The 16,700-nt window shown below is 40.4% G+C and overlaps 3 protein-coding genes across 10 annotated transcripts; all 3 read left to right on the forward strand.

The window, feature by feature from the left end:
- Window positions 1–571: 571 nt before the first annotated feature.
- tp53i3 (tumor protein p53 inducible protein 3) lies at window positions 572–4,679 on the forward strand. 3 transcript variants are annotated; one of them, XM_032548203.1, is made up of 7 exons: window positions 1,044–1,370; window positions 1,493–1,666; window positions 1,758–2,025; window positions 2,810–3,022; window positions 3,996–4,192; window positions 4,386–4,572; window positions 4,616–4,679. In XM_032548203.1, the coding sequence occupies exons 1-7, from the start codon at window positions 1,317–1,319 to the stop codon at window positions 4,621–4,623; spliced, it is 1,101 nt and encodes a 366-aa protein (XP_032404094.1). In that variant the 5' UTR covers window positions 1,044–1,316; the 3' UTR covers window positions 4,624–4,679. The 3 variants fall into 3 exon arrangements, with proteins under 3 accessions (XP_032404095.1, XP_032404094.1, XP_032404092.1); XM_032548204.1 differs by lacking the exon at window positions 1,044–1,370 and adding an exon at window positions 572–686 and having other exon boundaries at window positions 4,386–4,679; XM_032548201.1 differs by having other exon boundaries at window positions 1,045–1,370; window positions 4,386–4,679.
- A 1,059-nt stretch (window positions 4,680–5,738) lies between these two features.
- Window positions 5,739–12,292, forward strand: dnajc5gb (DnaJ (Hsp40) homolog, subfamily C, member 5 gamma b). Of its 6 annotated transcripts, none has more exons than XM_032546679.1 (6): window positions 5,739–5,888; window positions 6,182–6,311; window positions 7,723–7,936; window positions 8,029–8,179; window positions 8,497–8,565; window positions 10,177–12,292. In XM_032546679.1, exons 2-6 carry the CDS (start codon window positions 6,199–6,201, stop codon window positions 10,287–10,289), a joined length of 660 nt encoding a protein of 219 aa, XP_032402570.1. In that variant the 5' UTR covers window positions 5,739–5,888; window positions 6,182–6,198; the 3' UTR covers window positions 10,290–12,292. The 6 variants fall into 6 exon arrangements, with proteins under 6 accessions (XP_032402570.1, XP_032402572.1, XP_032402574.1 ...); XM_032546681.1 differs by having other exon boundaries at window positions 8,497–8,544; window positions 10,168–12,292; XM_032546682.1 differs by having other exon boundaries at window positions 5,740–5,888; window positions 8,497–8,544.
- A 206-nt stretch (window positions 12,293–12,498) lies between these two features.
- LOC116708715 (zinc transporter 2-like) lies at window positions 12,499–16,208 on the forward strand. The gene is made up of 8 exons (XM_032546677.1): window positions 12,499–12,698; window positions 12,783–12,958; window positions 13,155–13,301; window positions 13,995–14,148; window positions 14,875–15,067; window positions 15,481–15,586; window positions 15,678–15,806; window positions 15,885–16,208. Exons 1-8 carry the CDS (start codon window positions 12,634–12,636, stop codon window positions 16,001–16,003), a joined length of 1,089 nt encoding a protein of 362 aa, XP_032402568.1. The 5' UTR covers window positions 12,499–12,633; the 3' UTR covers window positions 16,004–16,208.
- Window positions 16,209–16,700: the final 492 nt, after the last annotated feature.

The raw sequence follows: 16,700 nt of genomic DNA on the forward strand, positions 1-16,700 counted from the left end.
GTATCACTTTAAAAAAATGCTTTTAGTTACATTTTATTGAACATGGGATTAAGATATTTCTTTATACTCTTATCAATAATCAATATAACAATCATTATCAACCTTATTTTTTTTATCACTGACAAGCTTTTTGCATTTTAACACTGCCATTTTGATCATTTATATTTAGAGATGAGCTCCAAGTCTGGGAGGTTGGAAAGGTCCTTACTTCACAATAATATCTAACATGATAATTCACTGTATAGAATCAAAATAAAACACAGAGAAGTTTGTTGTTGCTATGGGACAAAATGTGAAAAAGTTTGAGGGTTATGAATAACTAAGAAATATTGGAAATATGGGTAAGTTTGTGTTTTGCTATTTAAAATTAGCATATTTATATAACTCTTCAAGTTTTTTTCATCTTTACCTTTAGAAACCATACAGTAGGATTATCTATTATTAGATTAGATTTTTCACCCCCCAATATCCTTCCTAAAATATGTACGAACCACCTATTCAAGGAAGAAAGCTACATTTTGTTGAAATGTTCCTTTAACGCCTATGAGGGTAGGCTAGTTACCCTGCCGCCCTCTGGTGGAGGGTGGTCCTTCCTGCGCCGAACTGGACTCCAGCTCAAACATGGCGCTGCAAAACTTCCCGAAAGAGTCTCTTCAGGGCGAATTAACTTTTTCCATCGCTGTTTGGTGAGTTCATTATTTAGTTGTTCTTTGCCTCAACGCAGAAATAATCAGCTTCTGGTTGATTTGCATGGATTATGCCGGAATCATCTGTACGTTTCGCCGCTCACATCGCATCGGTAACACAAGTTACTAAGCCAGAGTTGTCAGCTACATTGCTTCAATCAAAACCACTTGAAAGAAAGTGTTGATATTTCAGCGCATGCGCAATGCCTATTAACCTGTAGTAACCGTGTCATTTCAAAACTAAATTACTACAGTTTTTTTTGTTGTTGTTGTTTCTCTTCTGCGTTTCTACCTTTTGTTCATTCCGTTCTTGCTTCGTTCTTCTGCTTTATAGTTTCGTTATTCGCTGTCGTTGCCATCCGCACTGCTTACTTTACGCTACGGGAAGCAGAAGCGTCCGAAAAATACTCACGCATCTCCCCTTTTATTCATCAGGCTGCTAAAAGCGGCTGCCATTTCAATTCTCACTTTTAGTTGATCACTTTTCTCTTCTAAATCAAGCTTCTGTTAACGTTTTTATATAATTTGACTGCATGTCATTTTTAATGTTCATTTTATCTCTTAATTTTTTTTTTCCAACACTTTGTTATTACTTTGATCAAATTACGTTAGCCATCCCGAGATTATAAAATGCCTCACATTCTTCAAACTGGGATTTTTATGCTAAGAAAAACCTGCAACACAGTAAGTGGATGAAAATCTGTAACAATTATTATGCAAATATATACATAGATGAAGGATCTGTGTAAAAAATTAAAACCTAACTATCACGTCTAATTGAATTGCTTGTTTGCTGTATTTTGTAGAGCTGGAGTAAGAGTTGCTCGAGCTTTGCGAAGATGATGCGGGCAGTTTGTGTTGATGTCCCTGGAGGACCAGAGAGTCTGGTGCTGCGCTCCATCCCCAGACCTACACCTAAAGACGGGGAGGTCCTGATTAAAGTCCACGCAGCTGCCCTCAACAGGGCCGACTTGTTACAGGTTTAGCCAAATTAGATGCACGTTCAAGAGCAGGAATCTGTGGTTTGGATCGAAGGGGATTTTAGAAACGTGTCGTGTTTTTCTTTTGCAGAGAAGAGGTTTGTATCCTCCTCCTGCGGGTGAGAGCGACATAATCGGTCTGGAGGTCGCTGGAACGGTGGACGGTCTGGGTCCAGGCCTGAAGGGGAACTGGAAACCAGACGACAGGGTGATGGCTCTGCTGGCTGGAGGAGGATATGCTGAATATGTTTCTGTTCCCGAGGAACTTTTAATGCCGGCGCCCGACAACCTCACGTTCTGCCAGGCCGCTGCCATCCCGGAGGCTTGGCTCACCGCTTTTCAGCTGCTGGTTTTCATAGGTACACTGATGATGACAGTAGAATGCTGAGGTGATATGATTGGATAACGCGGGCCGACACACGGACTGCACAGTACCTTACAAAAAATATTCATACTTCAGTTGTTGAACTTTTTCACCACTTCAGTGTAAAAAACCAACACAAAGTAAGTGGCCAGGACTTTAACTAGACAATTCTAACTCATACTTTTGGATCAAAACCAATAAACAGCTCTGGGTCTACGGTTGTTCTGCTGGACGTACATAACTTTGAATCGTGCACTATGTTGAGTTGGTCTCACACATAAAATCAGGAGAAAATATAGTTAAGGTTGAGGATTTAACATCACAAAATGAGAAAAGCTTCTGATCAGAGCTTGGGTGCCTTTACAAAATACTGTAAATACTCTGCAAAAACACAAAATCTTACCAAGCTGGTCTAGTTTCTAGTGCAAATATCGTACAACTAACTTTTTCTGCGAGATTTAGGAGCTTTTTTTTTAGTCAATAAATCCTTAATATTGGTACTTTTTGCTGAAAAAAGTGTTAGTTTTTTTTTTATAAAAGAAACTAGCTTGTTTCACTTATAACAAGACATTTTTTCCTTTGTTATAAGTGAAATAGTGTTAAGTACTAAAACACTTGCACTTGAAAGTAGACCAAAAATACTCTGTAAGATTTTGTGTTCTTGGAGTTGATATACCCAGCTTGTAATTTCATGCCTTTTGAATGAGTTACTAAAAAAAAAAAAATAATAATAATAATTTTTCATTTCCGCTCGTCCCACATTTTGTTTTCCACCGCAGCGCAGGTGAAGCAGGGTGAAGTGGTGCTAGTTCACGCCGGAGCCAGCGGTGTGGGAACGGCTGCCGTCCAGCTGGCCCGTCTGTTCGGTGCGGTTCCCGTGGTGACAGCGGGGAGCCGAGAGAAGCTGCGGCTGGCGGAGAAGCTGGGCGCAGCGGCTGGATACAACTACAAGGAGGAGAGCTTTGTTCAGGGAGTGCATGACTTCACAGGAGGTAAATGTGACGCCCTGCAAACGGCTCTTAAAGTCTGGCAGAGTTGTTTTCCAGTATAATGTACATTTCCTCATGTTTTAATTTGTCATCAATTTGATGCAAATAAATTAATCAACCTTTGATTAATTGTAAATTTAATTGTTTATTTGATTAAAATGAGTTCCAATCGATTAGCTAATAACATCTGCTTCGACTGTCTTTTAGTGTTGTAGTTTGACCGTCATTTAGTAGAGGGCGCTGCTGGTCATCCTTAAGCAGAGCCAGTTGATATAAAAACAAAGATGGTGGGGCCATATCAGAAAGGGGAAAGAGAAATGGTCCAGACTCTGGACCATCGCGGAGGTCCAGAGTCTGGAGTGGGATGTAAAATGCACTTTGTGCGGTTCTGTTTTGAAATATAAACTCTCAATAAGCTCCTTGAGTTATCGGCTTAACGCTCATTCAGACGAGCTGTATGACGGAGCAGCGCCAACTTCTTATTCAAAAATGTTTGATTTGTTAGAAGCTACGAAGGGAAAGATGTACAAAGTATTAGGAATAAATTGTATTGTAGGTAGAATAAAAAGGAGGAGTAAATTTCCACCAAAAAAGTAGAAGATATTCAACATTTTAAACTCAAACATTTCTAGAAAATTTCCGAGATTCATCTCAAAGTTTCAGAGATTTTTTTTTTTTAGCAGAAATGTGCTCCTCTTTTTTTTCTGTCTACAATGGCCGCCCTAATACGCTGTGGCAAAGATGTGATGGAAAAAGTCACGATGCCAGTTTTGAGGGCTGTCGTGGGTTAACGCACTTCACCTCCTCAAAGACAACATATGAGCACATCTCCGGATGATGAAGTGTTGCACATATTTCTTAATGGCCGCTCCTCGATTAATCGTCAGTCGATCGATAAGATCAACCAGCATTAGATTAACTCATTAATCGGTAACTTCCATCCCTAGTAGTGTCGTATCTTGTGGTAATTTGGCAGGAAAAGGGGCGGATGTGATCCTCGACTGCATCGGTGGGAGTAACTGGGAGAAGAACGTGAGCTCCCTGGCAGTGGACGGCAGATGGGTGCTGTACGGCACCATGGGAGGCAGGGCAGTGGAGGGAGACCTGCTGGGCAGGATGCTGTCCAAGCGAGGCCGCTTACTCTGCAGCCTCCTCCGCTCTCGCAGCCTTCAGGTGAGAAACGTCTCAGCTGCTCTTTTCATTCCTTGCACTTTTACCACATCTGTTGCGCAAGGATGAAAGTTTCTTTCTTCCTCTCTCTTCCTGGTGTCCGATGTTCCGAAATGTGCGAACTTTGGGTGTTGCACTTGAAACACTTCCTGTGCAAGTCACTATAATATAATTTATGCGTATGCTTCCTCCACAGTACAAGGCGGACCTGGTCAGAGCCTTTGCGGACAGGGCGTTGCCATGTTTCTCAGAGCAGCCTGCCACCTTGAGGCCAGTGATCGACAGCACATATAAGCTGGAGGACATCGCGGAGGCTCACAGACACATGGAAGCAAACAGAAACATGGGAAAAATTGTTGTTACTGTGACTCCACAAAGTGAGGAGACTCCTTGATTGAAACACAGCTGTGACGTGCTTGTTTGGCCAGAGCTAATTAATTATGCAGTGCTGAGATATGGTTCAATCAATAATAAAATGGTCTAAATGTGGTTTTCTGCTGTGTCATTTACTCTGCAAAGGAGGATTACCTGACACTTACTGCTTAATATTGGTTTGCTGAAATCTGCACGTAGAATATAAAGTCTATAATAAGTTATGCAATCTAAAAACTAAAAAAAAAAAGAAAAAGCAAAGAACACAAACAGACTAAATATGTCTGTGCCTTTGCACACCCAGTTTTAAAAACATCTTTATGTTTTACAAAATGTAAAAATGAATAAAACAAGGGCCGCTGTCCTGCAGTTTTTAGATGTGCCACAGGTACAAAACAATGGAATGAAATGGCTTAATTGCCTCCTCCTTGTGTAGATCAGTTCTCCAGAGCCTTAATGACCTAATTATTCTATTCAGGTGTGGTGCAGCAGAGGCACATCTAAAAGTTGCAGGACTGCGGCCCTCGAGGACTGGAGTTTGACACTTGTGGTTTAGAGCAATCCCTAGTTAATAAGCACAGGAAACACATTGGAAGAGAACCATTTTACTTTCAATCCAATTTGACTTTAAAAACAGCAAGCTTTGTCTCTGGTAATAACCTTAACAAAAGGTAAATGCCATATAAAATCAGGTGGATAATGTGATAAATGAGTTGGCAACAGTTCAATTACATGATTCACCATAATGAACACAAAAATAACCTATGAATAGCAGAAGCAGTCTTCCGATTCTAAATGTATTAGTTTAGATAAGCAACACTGTATTTACAACGTGGCTCAACTTGAATATATTATTGTCCTTTTATTTAAATTACAAACTAAGTGTCACTAATCTTCATTGTAAGGTTCCAACTAAAGAATAAAACATGCCATGTGTGCTTGGCATGTTGTCGTGGCTCAGTAGGGAATAAAATATTGCTTTATGAGTTTTGCTATCATTGTATTTCACATACCAAATATATTCACCTCCTGATTAAGTCAGGTACGATCTAGATTACAGCTTTACAGCTGTTTTGAGACCACGCCGGCACGTGACGGCGTATTTCGCACTGGGCGTTTCGTGCAGGAACCTCCCTCTCTCTTTTTATGACTCTGTTTTTTTTTCCCCCACTTTTTTACCCAGAGTTCATTTCTGCCTCAAATCTTCCGGGCCCTTTTCGGAGCTTCAGTCAGAAAGTTGCTCACTAGTTGCTAAAGTTTTTGGACGCAGTTTTTGTCGGACTCTATGTTTCGACGGACGTCTGGGACATTAATCACTCCACCGTCGGTAGGTTTCACTTTGTTCGTCCTGTGACATTTACCGGTAATGTTGTGGGGCTGAGTTGACGCTCCCGTGGGTTACCAAGAAGTGGCATAAGCCTTTAAAACACTCGAGTCAGAATAATGTTCTCCGAACTTGTTCAGCCGCGGTCGGCGTGTGCAAAGGTGCCGTCAGGATTCGGAGGACTCTCACCGTTCGTCGCGACGCAGTTTCCGTTTTCTGACTTTCCTCACCTGTGGTTTGAAATTACAGCTCGTGTTTGTTGGTAAATGTCGCATTTGTTGGCGTTTCTGTCACAGCCAGCGTTTATTAAACCATGGAGGACCCGAACATGCCTCAGAGAAAAATGTCCAGGGCCGGAGAAAGCTTGTACGGGGTCCTGGGTTTGGAGAAAGGCGCGTCCCCCGACGAGATCAAAAGGGCTTATAGGTAAGTTTACTATTCGCTAGTTATTAATGTTTGCAGATTGCCCGTAATTGACGTGGCTAATAGGGTGCTTCATAATTTACAATTTGTTACAACTAACTGATTCACTTCCAAGTTTCATAAATTAATTGCTGCCATTGTCAGGTTGCCATGATTCATTGATGTGAGAATAATTAAAGATGTTAAAATGTGTCAAATTGTAATTAATAATATTTTTGGCTCTTACTTAAGAAAGCACACTGCGCCTTCAAAAAATGTTGCAACGCGTTATTAGGAATGGTTTTGAGTGTCGAGTTTTGTTCGTATTGTGATAATTCTAGTAAGATCATTTAGATAACATTTCAGGCTTTTTAGAAGTATATTCAAAGTTGCACTTTCTGAAAATATTTGTCAAACTTTTCTGCAATATTACAGTTTTTTTGTGTGTGTGTGTTTTTTTTTTGTTTTTTTTTTAGAATAATGTGGTTTAGTAAATAACATCTACCTGCAGGATATTACTCAGTCATTTGGTTTGATGTGTGATCATAGTTACTCATATTTCATTGGAGTCATGTGGTCCAATGGGCTGTAAAAAGAAATATTTCTCATACAATGTGATTAGAAGTGAGATTTGAGCTATGTCATTTTAATCTTTAATGCAGGTCGTCTTGAATACGAAGCCTGTGTGTCATTACAAGATCAAAAGTGGCATTCATCTTTTAGATTTAAGGAAAAATATTTGACTGAAAAAAGACAAAAGAAAGTGATGCACAGTGGATGGAGAACAAAATGATTTATTCACGTGTGTAAAAGGGAAGTAGGAAGCAAAGAATGGACCACAAATGGATATGAAAGGGACTAAATTGATTCACAGATATAATTTCACTAGAACAGTGGTGACATCTTACCCACAAATCTGGAAAAAAAAAGACTATAACGTACGTTTAAGGTCTTAACACTAAGTTTAACAATGCACACTTTCTTTCTATTTCTTTTTAGACCATTCTGCTAAAGCTGGCAAGACTTGCTGCAGAAATAACCAATTAAAAAAAATATTTAATCTATTCTTAGCAGCCGTTTGGTGAATGATTGGCAGCTGGTTAATTCACAACCTGGATTCTTTTTTTTTTCTTTGTGTTGTGTAGCTCCACCAGCCATCCTTCATTAATTCCAGATATTTAACTCTTTCACAGATAAATAGTGTGCCGAGTTTGTCTTTACATTATCAAAAAGAAAGCATAGCTTCAGATGTCATGAGAGACGGACTGAACTGGTTAAAGTCCCAGTCGTCCTAATCCTTCTTGTTGGAACCGTTTGATAAGTTAGCTGCTGCTTGTGCTGCCGGTGGTAACTTTTATGGCTGCAATTCAGTTATGCTGATCCAAGGCCACTTGTGTTTCACGCCACCTAAATCATAATTCTAATGTTAATTCAGGAAATTGGCATTGAAGTACCACCCTGACAAGAACCCGGACAACCCAGCCGCCGCGGAGAAGTTCAAGGAGATCAACAACGCCAACGCCATCCTCAACGACGAGAACAAGCGTAAAATCTACGACGAGTATGGCTCCATGGGCCTCTCCGTGGCCGAGCAGTTTGGTGAAGACGGCGTCCAATATTATTTCCTCATGTCAAAGTGCTGGTTCAAGGTGAGGCGTGGCCGCGAAGGAACAAACCAGAGGATTTTACGGAGCGGGGACGTTTCGTTGTTTTGACTACGTCTAACGTTCGTGTCTTTCAGACCCTGTTTTGCTGCTGCTCCATCTTGACCTGCTGCTGCTGCTTCTGCTGCTGCTGCTTCTGCTGCGGGAAGTGCAAAGCCGGAGAGGAGGAAGAGCATCCCATTATCGACCCGGAAGACCTGGAGGCGGAGCTTAGAGAGCAGGAAGAAGGTGAGGGACTGCCGGGTTCGTTTCTGGGGATTTGATTGACGTTGTGCTGTGAAGGATGGAAACACGCCACTTCTCACTTTGGACGTTTTAAATCAATGGAGTTTTATGGTTTGATTGTAATGCTACTTTACAATATTAGATCATGAAATATAATTTTTAACAATGAGGTTTGCGTTGTTAAATCGTCAAACATTAGCAAGAAAAAAAAAATACATTTTCCTATTCAATGAAGGATTTTTTTTTTGTTGTCTTTTTAAAAATTTGGACACTTTGTGTATTTTTAAAATGTTTTTATAATACTAAATTGTGTTTTCCAGCACCAGGCCATGTAATAGTTATTCAGCCCAGCTCCTCTCAGACCTCAGGTAACTGTCGTTCCTCCTCAGGTAACCTTGATCTCCCGTCAGCTCCCTGCTGCTTGATTCAACCGGCTGAGCTGTTTTCCGCCTGTTTTCATGTTGATTTTATGCCTTATGGGTCACAATGCTTTTATAAAAAGAAAACGGTGGAAGAAGAGCACAAATTACATTCCCTGCAATAGTATTTTTACCCCTTATTGTCACATAAATGTTATTGCCGACCAGCAGACGTGTTGTGACGTTCAGAGTAAAAGGGTCTGGACTGCTTTGTGTTGGTCAGTTGTATGAAAACCTCCCAAGATCTTTCAATACTTTGTCAAAGCTTTGTGAATGTCGCTAGTCAAAGCCAAATAAGGATTCCTTTTTGTTTATGTTTATGGTCCACCATAAAGCAAAGGGCACCGCAGCGCCAAATATGACGCTGCAGATCCGGTTTGTGCTGCTTCCATGTCAGATAACGAGCGACCGATCGAGGTGCTTCAGAAATCGTCTTGATGAGCTGCCAGAGGTTTTGGTTTGGTTTTTGTTTTTCGCTGATCAAGATAAAATGTAGAATCGGCCGATGTTTAATCTGCAAATGAAAAGAACCAGAAAGATGAACTGATTCATATCTGATTTATGCGGAAACGGATGATGAGGGGTAAACTTGGGACGTTTTTATCAAGGTCAAGCGCAGTGGGGAGTGTGTTCCCAAAAAGATGACTAAGACTTTTCACATTATTATTGTTTTTTTTTGTCATTATGGCAATAAACGCCGCAGATCGTCTTCCTCCTGTTTTTAAAGTTCAAAGTTCGACAGTTTAGACGCTTCTGCTGCTTACGCTCCGTCCTCAGCTGTATTGCGTTATGCTTTGGTATCTTGGTGTTATTTTCTTTATGTTTCATTTCCATTGTATTATTGTTGTATTATATATGGAAACTGGAAGGTAACTTGCGGTTAAGTGACTTGCTTAGGGGCGCATCAACATGTGGCAGCAAGAAACTGGAATTACACTCATCCAGCTTCATCCTGTATTTGCATTTTTTCCACACAAACATTTATTAGAAGTGTTAATTTTTGCTCATTTTAATTTTATTTTACAGCTAATGAAAACCCAAAATCCAGCTTCTCTCAAAATTACATGCAATTAAAAAAAGAAGAAAATGTTTTTTTTAACTGTTAGAAAATGTGCGTGTGCTGCATAGTTCCCTCACAATGACTGGTAATCAGAAGACCGAGCTTTATGCAGCTCCATTTTTATTTTTTATTCCGATTGTGGGAACGGAGAGCATAGATCTGATTTTCGGACGAGTTTGGGAGGCTTCAGGTAAAGCCCTCATAGTTTCAATATGACAATTTATTTTTATTTAATACGCCCAGTTATTAAAAAAAGGAACATTCCTTCCTCATTAGATGAGGAAGGAATGTTAGGGTCATCCATCAAAGATGTTTTTTAATTAAGGAAATCTCGCCGTTATCGTAATCAGTCTGTGCGTATATGCATGCAACTTTCAAGCATCTAATCACAAATCTTCAAGCTTAACTTCCTCTGGCATAAAATCACGTCTGTGGCATTCAGCGCTGCGATCTGCAGATACCTTGACTGTTGGAAACAAACAGTTTGTTTCTTTGTGTCGTTTTTTTTCCAGGTATTGCAGGTGAGAACGCACCGATCGTGATTCAGCCTCAGGCGTCCAACGGCACCTCGAACCCCACAGAGGCCCAACATGGACCTGTCGAGGATGGAATGAGTGAATATATCCACGGATGAGTGAGTCTTTAAGAAGACGAGCTTCGCATTATTGTTATTATTTTTCATTGTTTTGGGACTTTGTGTGAACTTGAGGTCTCACCAGCTGCTGGTGTTCAAACCAACGCACAGGAAACGTATCGGGCCTTTTTGTTTACATGAATCATGCTTCATAATGGTATTGCCATGTTTTGTTTTTTTTTTCTTTTTTAATGACAAAGCCTTGCAGATCAAAACCACTGATCTCTCAAAAAACAGTTGTTTTTTTTTTGTTTGTTTTTTGTGCACTTTAAACTCACAGGTTAGTGTAAAAGTTGCCATATTGGTCTGAAAACGTCTCCGCTCAGGATTCCTACATGTGGACTGTTTTATTTTTATATATATATATACACACATATATTTAATAGGCTAATTCAGATTATTCATACTATTTGAGGCCAACCACTTGTCTTCCTGTAAATATTAACATAGGAATAAGTGACCTGATGACTTTTGGGTTGACACATCCGGTGTTTCTCTGTTCATGTTGGGTTATCTGTACTTCAAACGTCTTTTCTAATCAACTTCATGTGAGAGTTGGATGGTTTTTAAGCTTTTTTTTTTCTTTCTTCACTCAATCTGGTGATTTATATAACTTACACAGAAAGCCACAATGCCTGCAGCTAGCTACTTCCACCTTTTTATTAGGTAAACTTTAATTAGCCGGCTTAAAAGGGCGTTTACACTATTTATTCTGCCCAGCTGTGGCTTGGTGAGGTCATCAGTGTTACTCATGGGCCCGTATGAGATTATCACGATATGATGACCTTGAGTGGAAATACTACAGTTTCACAGAAATAAAGCGGCATCGATAACATGTATTTATTTTCATTTTGATGTGTAGTCTTTAGTAAAAATGGACAATAAAGGCATAAAATTTAGGGGCTGGTTACAAGGAAACATCCATTTTTGCCAGCTAGCCACGCTGCCAGCTCATCCTGCCAATGAGCAATCATGCATGCTACTCATAGCTGGCTTTTGTGACCAGAAATGTTCCCAAACATCCAAATTCTTCTTCTGTTTTTTGTTTTTTTTTTGAAGATGAAAGATAAAATTGCTGGAGTTGTCCTTTAGCCTCCTGACCACCAGGGTGCAGCACCAGCTGGGTTGAGAGGTTGGGCTGCTCCGCTCTACAAGTTAAAACTCTGCGCTCGCCCGGCTAGAAAGACGTGATGAAAAATGTTCGCGGTTCTGAAATTGTAACTCGTTTAAAAACGTTTATCCGTCACCGTTCTGTGTCTCTTCATTATTTAGCAGCAACACCGTAGTTTGCGCTGAAAGGCCGTAGTTTGGAGAGAAGCAGTTGGGAAGTTTTTATCTGGTCTCAGGGAGACACTTCGAAAACTGGCCTGCAGGGGGAGCCAGAGGCACACTTTCCCTTTAGTATTTTTAATTAAGTAAAGGAAACGGGCTCATGGCTCCTTCTGATTCTCTAAACTAGTAATCTGCAAAGTTTATTATCGGGCACTTGTAGTTAATCATGTAACCAAAAGGTAACTGCTTTATTGGAAATGTGACTTTATTATACAAACTCAAATAAGAAGCTCCTGGAGGTGTTGAAGGTAATTTGCTGCAGCAGCGCCATTTTGAAGTGAGCCATCACCACTACAGGAATGTTATGTGTCCAAATGCAGTCAGGTGAATACGTTACCATTTTCACAAAATATCTGCACTTTGAACCTTACACACTGTTTTGTTTTTGGTTTGTTTTAACCATAAATCTTCTCTCTGTCTTGAATCTGGTGATGGGATCAAAACGTTTTTGTTTTTTTTTTTCTTTTGAGGTGTATATGGTAAATTATTCTGTGAATTCAAAACTGCATTTTTGATTCTAGGTTGTTTTTTTTTTTGGCTGTGCGCTGATGTTAAATTATATTTCTGACAAGGTTCATATTGTATTTTTATATTTATGATTATTTTTTGCCTCATGTCTGGATTTGCCAGTGGTCTGTACTCTCTTTCTTCTACTACATGCATGAAATTATTAAAAAAAACAGTTGGTATAATTCCTGGGAACAACTCTGAAGTGCCTGAATATATTCTTATCCTGTTGTCTCTTTCATTTTTATTAGAATATTAAATGTTGTTGTTTTTTCTTGCCTCAATATTCCAAATATTTTTCTACTTTTTACCGTTTTTGTAAAATGAAAGCAACATAAATGTATGATGAAATAAATTTTTGGGCCAACATGAAAATATTTGAGTGTTTTTTTCTTTATTTGTGTCACTCCACTCATTGGCTCCTGTGGCGCTCCACCCTTGCCAGATAACGTGTGTTAGAACAGGTGGCAGGTTTCTAAGCTCTAAGGCAAAAACACCTGAAAGTATGGACTTGCCGTCTGACTCGGAAACACAGCTCCTCGTTGAGACTTACCTGGAGCCTCTCACAAGGTGCCTGCAACCGTCTCGACATTTCAGAACGGTTCGCTTCTCTAGTGTCGACTGAAATATCTGAAATGTTGTGTTCCCTGGCAGGTCGAGTCCTACGGGGATTAGGAATTCAGATTCGGAGCTCAGTGAAGACGACTGCAGCGTGGGGCAGGAGTCGAGCGACGTGTCAAAGTCTGAAAATAAGACAAGACGTGTGGCCAGAAGGAAGCTCCTTGTCGCGTGCGCCGTCAGCCTCGTCTTTATGACCGGAGAGGTGATCGGTGAGATGCAAGTAATTTCCTGTGCCTCTTTATCTTTGCTTTTTCTGAATTTTGTTGAAAGAACATGCCGGATTTATCTTTAGGATTTTCTCGTGTTTAAAGAAAAAGGTGGAAAAAAAATGCCAGGACTAATGAGGTTTGAGCTGAAATAAAAACGATAAGATGCTTTTATTTATTTTCTTCTTTTGTCCTCCAGGCGGATACGCGGCTCACAGTTTGGCCATCATGACGGACGCGGCTCACCTTCTGACGGACTTCGGCAGCATCGTGATCAGCATCTTCTCCCTGGAGGTTTCGTCCAGGCCTCAAACTCAAACCATGACTTTCGGCTGGTACCGAGCAGGTGGGACTGAGCGAGAGCTGCCAGCTTTCTATGGCAGAACGACACATTTTCCATCAAGCCGTGTGAAAACATACACAATTTGTGTTTTTTTCAACACAAATTGAAAAAATTTGGGGGGTTTTCTACATACAGAAAATGTAGATATTCTCAACACGCCGAGATAAAAGTTAATGCTTTGTGCCTGCCTGATGAGGATGCGCTTTTGAACATATCCATTTAATGGCGGTAACAAAAGTCAACCAAAAAAAAAAATTCACTTGTACTCCCCGTTTCTGTCAGTGCCTTGCTGCATTACTCGCTGATTGCCCATTCACAGTTTACTCATGACTCCTTACAATTTACTTCAAATCTGCTGATTCTTGTTGGATGCGAAACAAACTTCCAGCATCACAAATCCTCCACCATGCGCTCCCTCTTATTCAAGCAGTCTCATCTGACCTGGTTAAGTCTGGTTTACTAGTGGCTAACAGAACGAGGCAAATCTCCGTCAGGTCAAATTTATACACCGAGAGAACAGGAAGTGACGGGTTACTATTCTCACCAAAGGAACTATTGATAAATTTTAAATGACAATAAAGCAAAAATAAATGGTAGAAAGTAACTCGCTCGAATAGGATTTTCTATGAACATTTCAGATGTTCAGTAACATCGGAGCTTTCACACATTTAAAGACTCGGCTGTTTGGCTGTGCAGAGATTCTGGGGATGTTCCTCTCCATCGTGTCGGTCTGGGCCGTGACGGCGGTTCTGGTCTTCTCAGCCGTGCAGAGGATCGCTGAGGGAGAGTACGACATCGACGGCCAGATCATGCTCGTGACCTCGGCCTGCGCCGTGGTTGTCAACGTCCTGTGAGTGAGCCGCGATTATTTCAGCCAAACGAACCCTGTTCTTAAACTCAGGGTTCCCGCAGGTGCTTGAAATCCTTGAAGGTGCTGGATATTCATTCTGCACAGTTTTGTAATGACGTGCAATCTACCGTTTGATTAAAAAGCCTAGATTTGTAAAACGTTACCTACAGTTGGAAACCAGATATTTTCATGCACCTAATAAAAAGTCTGACGTTAAATCAGACTAAACTTTCAGTCAGTTTGAATTACCAAGATAATTCCTGTTTGCTAACTGAAAGAAAAAAATTAGTGACATTTTTTTAGTTTTTTTTTTTTTTTTTCTTGTAACTATCTTTGCATCTTGTGCTTTAGCATTTTATTTGAGCAGGAACATTATTTCTTTTAACCTGATTTGTTAAGATTGTTTCTTTGTAATATTTATTTTCCTAACAGCTTAATAACTTATTGATCTGTGTACGTCAGGTGTGTAGGATGTGAGAGACATTTCCAAACATAAATGTTATATTTTAGTTTTCTTGGTGGCTGCTGTAGACATTATTAATAACAGTAATAGATTGTCATAATAATGAATTGAAACAGTCTTTTTATTATATTTTTTTTAGTTCATTTGGATTGTTTTTATCTCTGTGGTGCTGGAAAAGTTTGATAACTTACCTTGAAAATGCTTGAATCAACAGGGAAAACAGTGCGAACCCTGTAACTAACGTGGACCTTTAACTCATGCAGGATGGTTCTGATTCTTCATCAGTCCGGTGCCTCACACGGCCACAACCACGAGGTCCCCGTAGCGCAGAGGGACAAACGGACTCGGGGTCGTCACCACGGCAGCGCGAGTGTGAAGGCGGCCTTCGTCCACGTGTTGGGCGACCTGCTGCAGAGTGTCGGTGTCCTCCTGGCTGCTAGCATCATTCACTTCTGGGCGAGTTTCAGTAAAATCCCAGTAACATGTCCAGACATATCCTCTCAGCTCCCAGCTTCTGATTCATAACTTCACTTTGACTGAAGATCTGCTGTGTCTTTTACACTGGTTTGGAAATGGTATTTCTACCCCTTGAAGTTTTCTACATTTTGCCACCATAAACGCCAACGTTGCACCTTTACAGGTGCACACCATCCAAAACCGAAGGGAATAATTATCTAAACATGCAAGCAAAAAACATTATCATAAAGAACAAATCAGAATTAACGTAGCTAACATGCTACCACAGCGAATTGCATAACTCAAGTTTGTGGTTATGTGAATAAAAAATGTTACACAGTACTTCATACATACGTTAGCAGCCTTTTAGTGCTTTATTGTTGACCTCAGCTAATATACTTTCTCGCCGACAGCCTGAGTATAAAGTGGCAGATCCCCTTTGCACCTTCCTGTTCTCCGTCGTCGTCGTCGGAACAACACTTCCCGTCTCGAAGGCCGTGTTCAGGATACTGATGGAAGGTGAACGCTTTGCTCCGCATGTGTTGCTGCTGGCTGGAGCTTGACAGCAGGCGCCGCGCCGTCTTTCTGCCCGTGTGTTGATCTTGTTTAGGCGCTCCTCAGGGCGTCGGCTCCGTTAGAGAGCAGCTACTGTCCGTGGGAAAAGTCAAAGCTGTCAACAGTTTGCACACATGGAGCCTCAACATGGACCACTCTCTGCTTTCCGCACACATCGCTATAGGTGGATAGACATAAAACACGCCACAAAGGTGTTCAAGGACCCGCTTCATCATAGTCAACAAAATGTCTGTCTTCACAGATGAAGGTGCGGATTCACAGATCGTCCTCAGGAAGGCAACAAAGCTCCTTCGTTCCAAGTTTGGTTTCTCCAGCATCACAATCCAAGTGGAGCGATGCAAGGCTTCATCCAGAAGATGATTCTGATTGGCTGCTCCCTCTGTGGCAACCAGCTGCAGCTGGTTTTAAAAAGCTGTGTCCATTATTTGGAGTATGCATAAAGTTTTCACCCAAACACCATGGAAATGAATGTCAATCTTATTATTCCAGGATGAAATTAATTTTTTTTTTTTTTGAGTTTGTTTGCTCAAATGACAAGTGAATAAACAAATATGCCCCCTGCTAAGATTTGGTTAATTTGTTTTAAATCAATCTTATTTGTAGAGTTAGTAAAGCTTACTTAAATTGGTTGGTTACCTGGACAACACTTTTGTAAGCATTGGGTATAAGCTTTCACTGGGTTTTGCCTTTTATTTATTTGTAGAGACAATGAATTTTAATAAATGCAGTGTAAATATGAGATTGTAGCCAACGTTAACTAAATTTGTACAATACCAGATGGGTTTTCTCAAAGGAGAGGCTATAACTCTAAAATATACACATTAATATATCAAACCAATGTATTTACATGAATGTAAAGAACCTAAGCAAGATTATATTGTACTGTATTCCACTTTTTGTACATACAATTTCCCTTCTGAAGCAAATTTCTGAATGACTGGTTGAAGTCAGGGTTGGTTTTGGCAACATTCTTCTCCATAAATAACACAGCCAACGCATCGAGATGATCCAGTTAATGATGCCAATTCACATTGGAGCTATAAAAAAGTAGACAATT

Source organism: Xiphophorus hellerii, chromosome 19 (assembly GCF_003331165.1).
Source record: "Xiphophorus hellerii strain 12219 chromosome 19, Xiphophorus_hellerii-4.1, whole genome shotgun sequence".
Taxonomy (NCBI): Eukaryota; Metazoa; Chordata; class Actinopteri; order Cyprinodontiformes; family Poeciliidae; genus Xiphophorus; species Xiphophorus hellerii.

Bases quoted from the DNA above. Each gene is read 5' to 3' on its own strand.
- tp53i3 (XM_032548201.1), top strand. From the start codon at position 1,317: ATGCCTCACATTCTTCAAACTGGGATTTTTATGCTAAGAAAAACCTGC. The intron at 1,667-1,757 runs GTTTAGCCAAAT...TTTCTTTTGCAG, and splicing joins ACAGGGCCGACTTGTTACAG to AGAAGAGGTTTGTATCCTCC. The intron at 3,023-3,995 runs GTAAATGTGACG...GTAATTTGGCAG, and splicing joins AGTGCATGACTTCACAGGAG to GAAAAGGGGCGGATGTGATC.
- dnajc5gb (XM_032546678.1), top strand. From the start codon at position 6,199: ATGGAGGACCCGAACATGCCTCAGAGAAAAATGTCCAGGGCCGGAGAA. The intron at 7,937-8,028 runs GTGAGGCGTGGC...CGTGTCTTTCAG, and splicing joins TGTCAAAGTGCTGGTTCAAG to ACCCTGTTTTGCTGCTGCTC. The intron at 8,180-8,496 runs GTGAGGGACTGC...TGTGTTTTCCAG, and splicing joins GCTTAGAGAGCAGGAAGAAG to CACCAGGCCATGTAATAGTT.
- LOC116708715 (XM_032546677.1), top strand. From the start codon at position 12,634: ATGGACTTGCCGTCTGACTCGGAAACACAGCTCCTCGTTGAGACTTAC. The intron at 12,699-12,782 runs GTGCCTGCAACC...GTTCCCTGGCAG, and splicing joins TACCTGGAGCCTCTCACAAG to GTCGAGTCCTACGGGGATTA. The intron at 15,587-15,677 runs GTGAACGCTTTG...GATCTTGTTTAG, and splicing joins GTTCAGGATACTGATGGAAG to GCGCTCCTCAGGGCGTCGGC.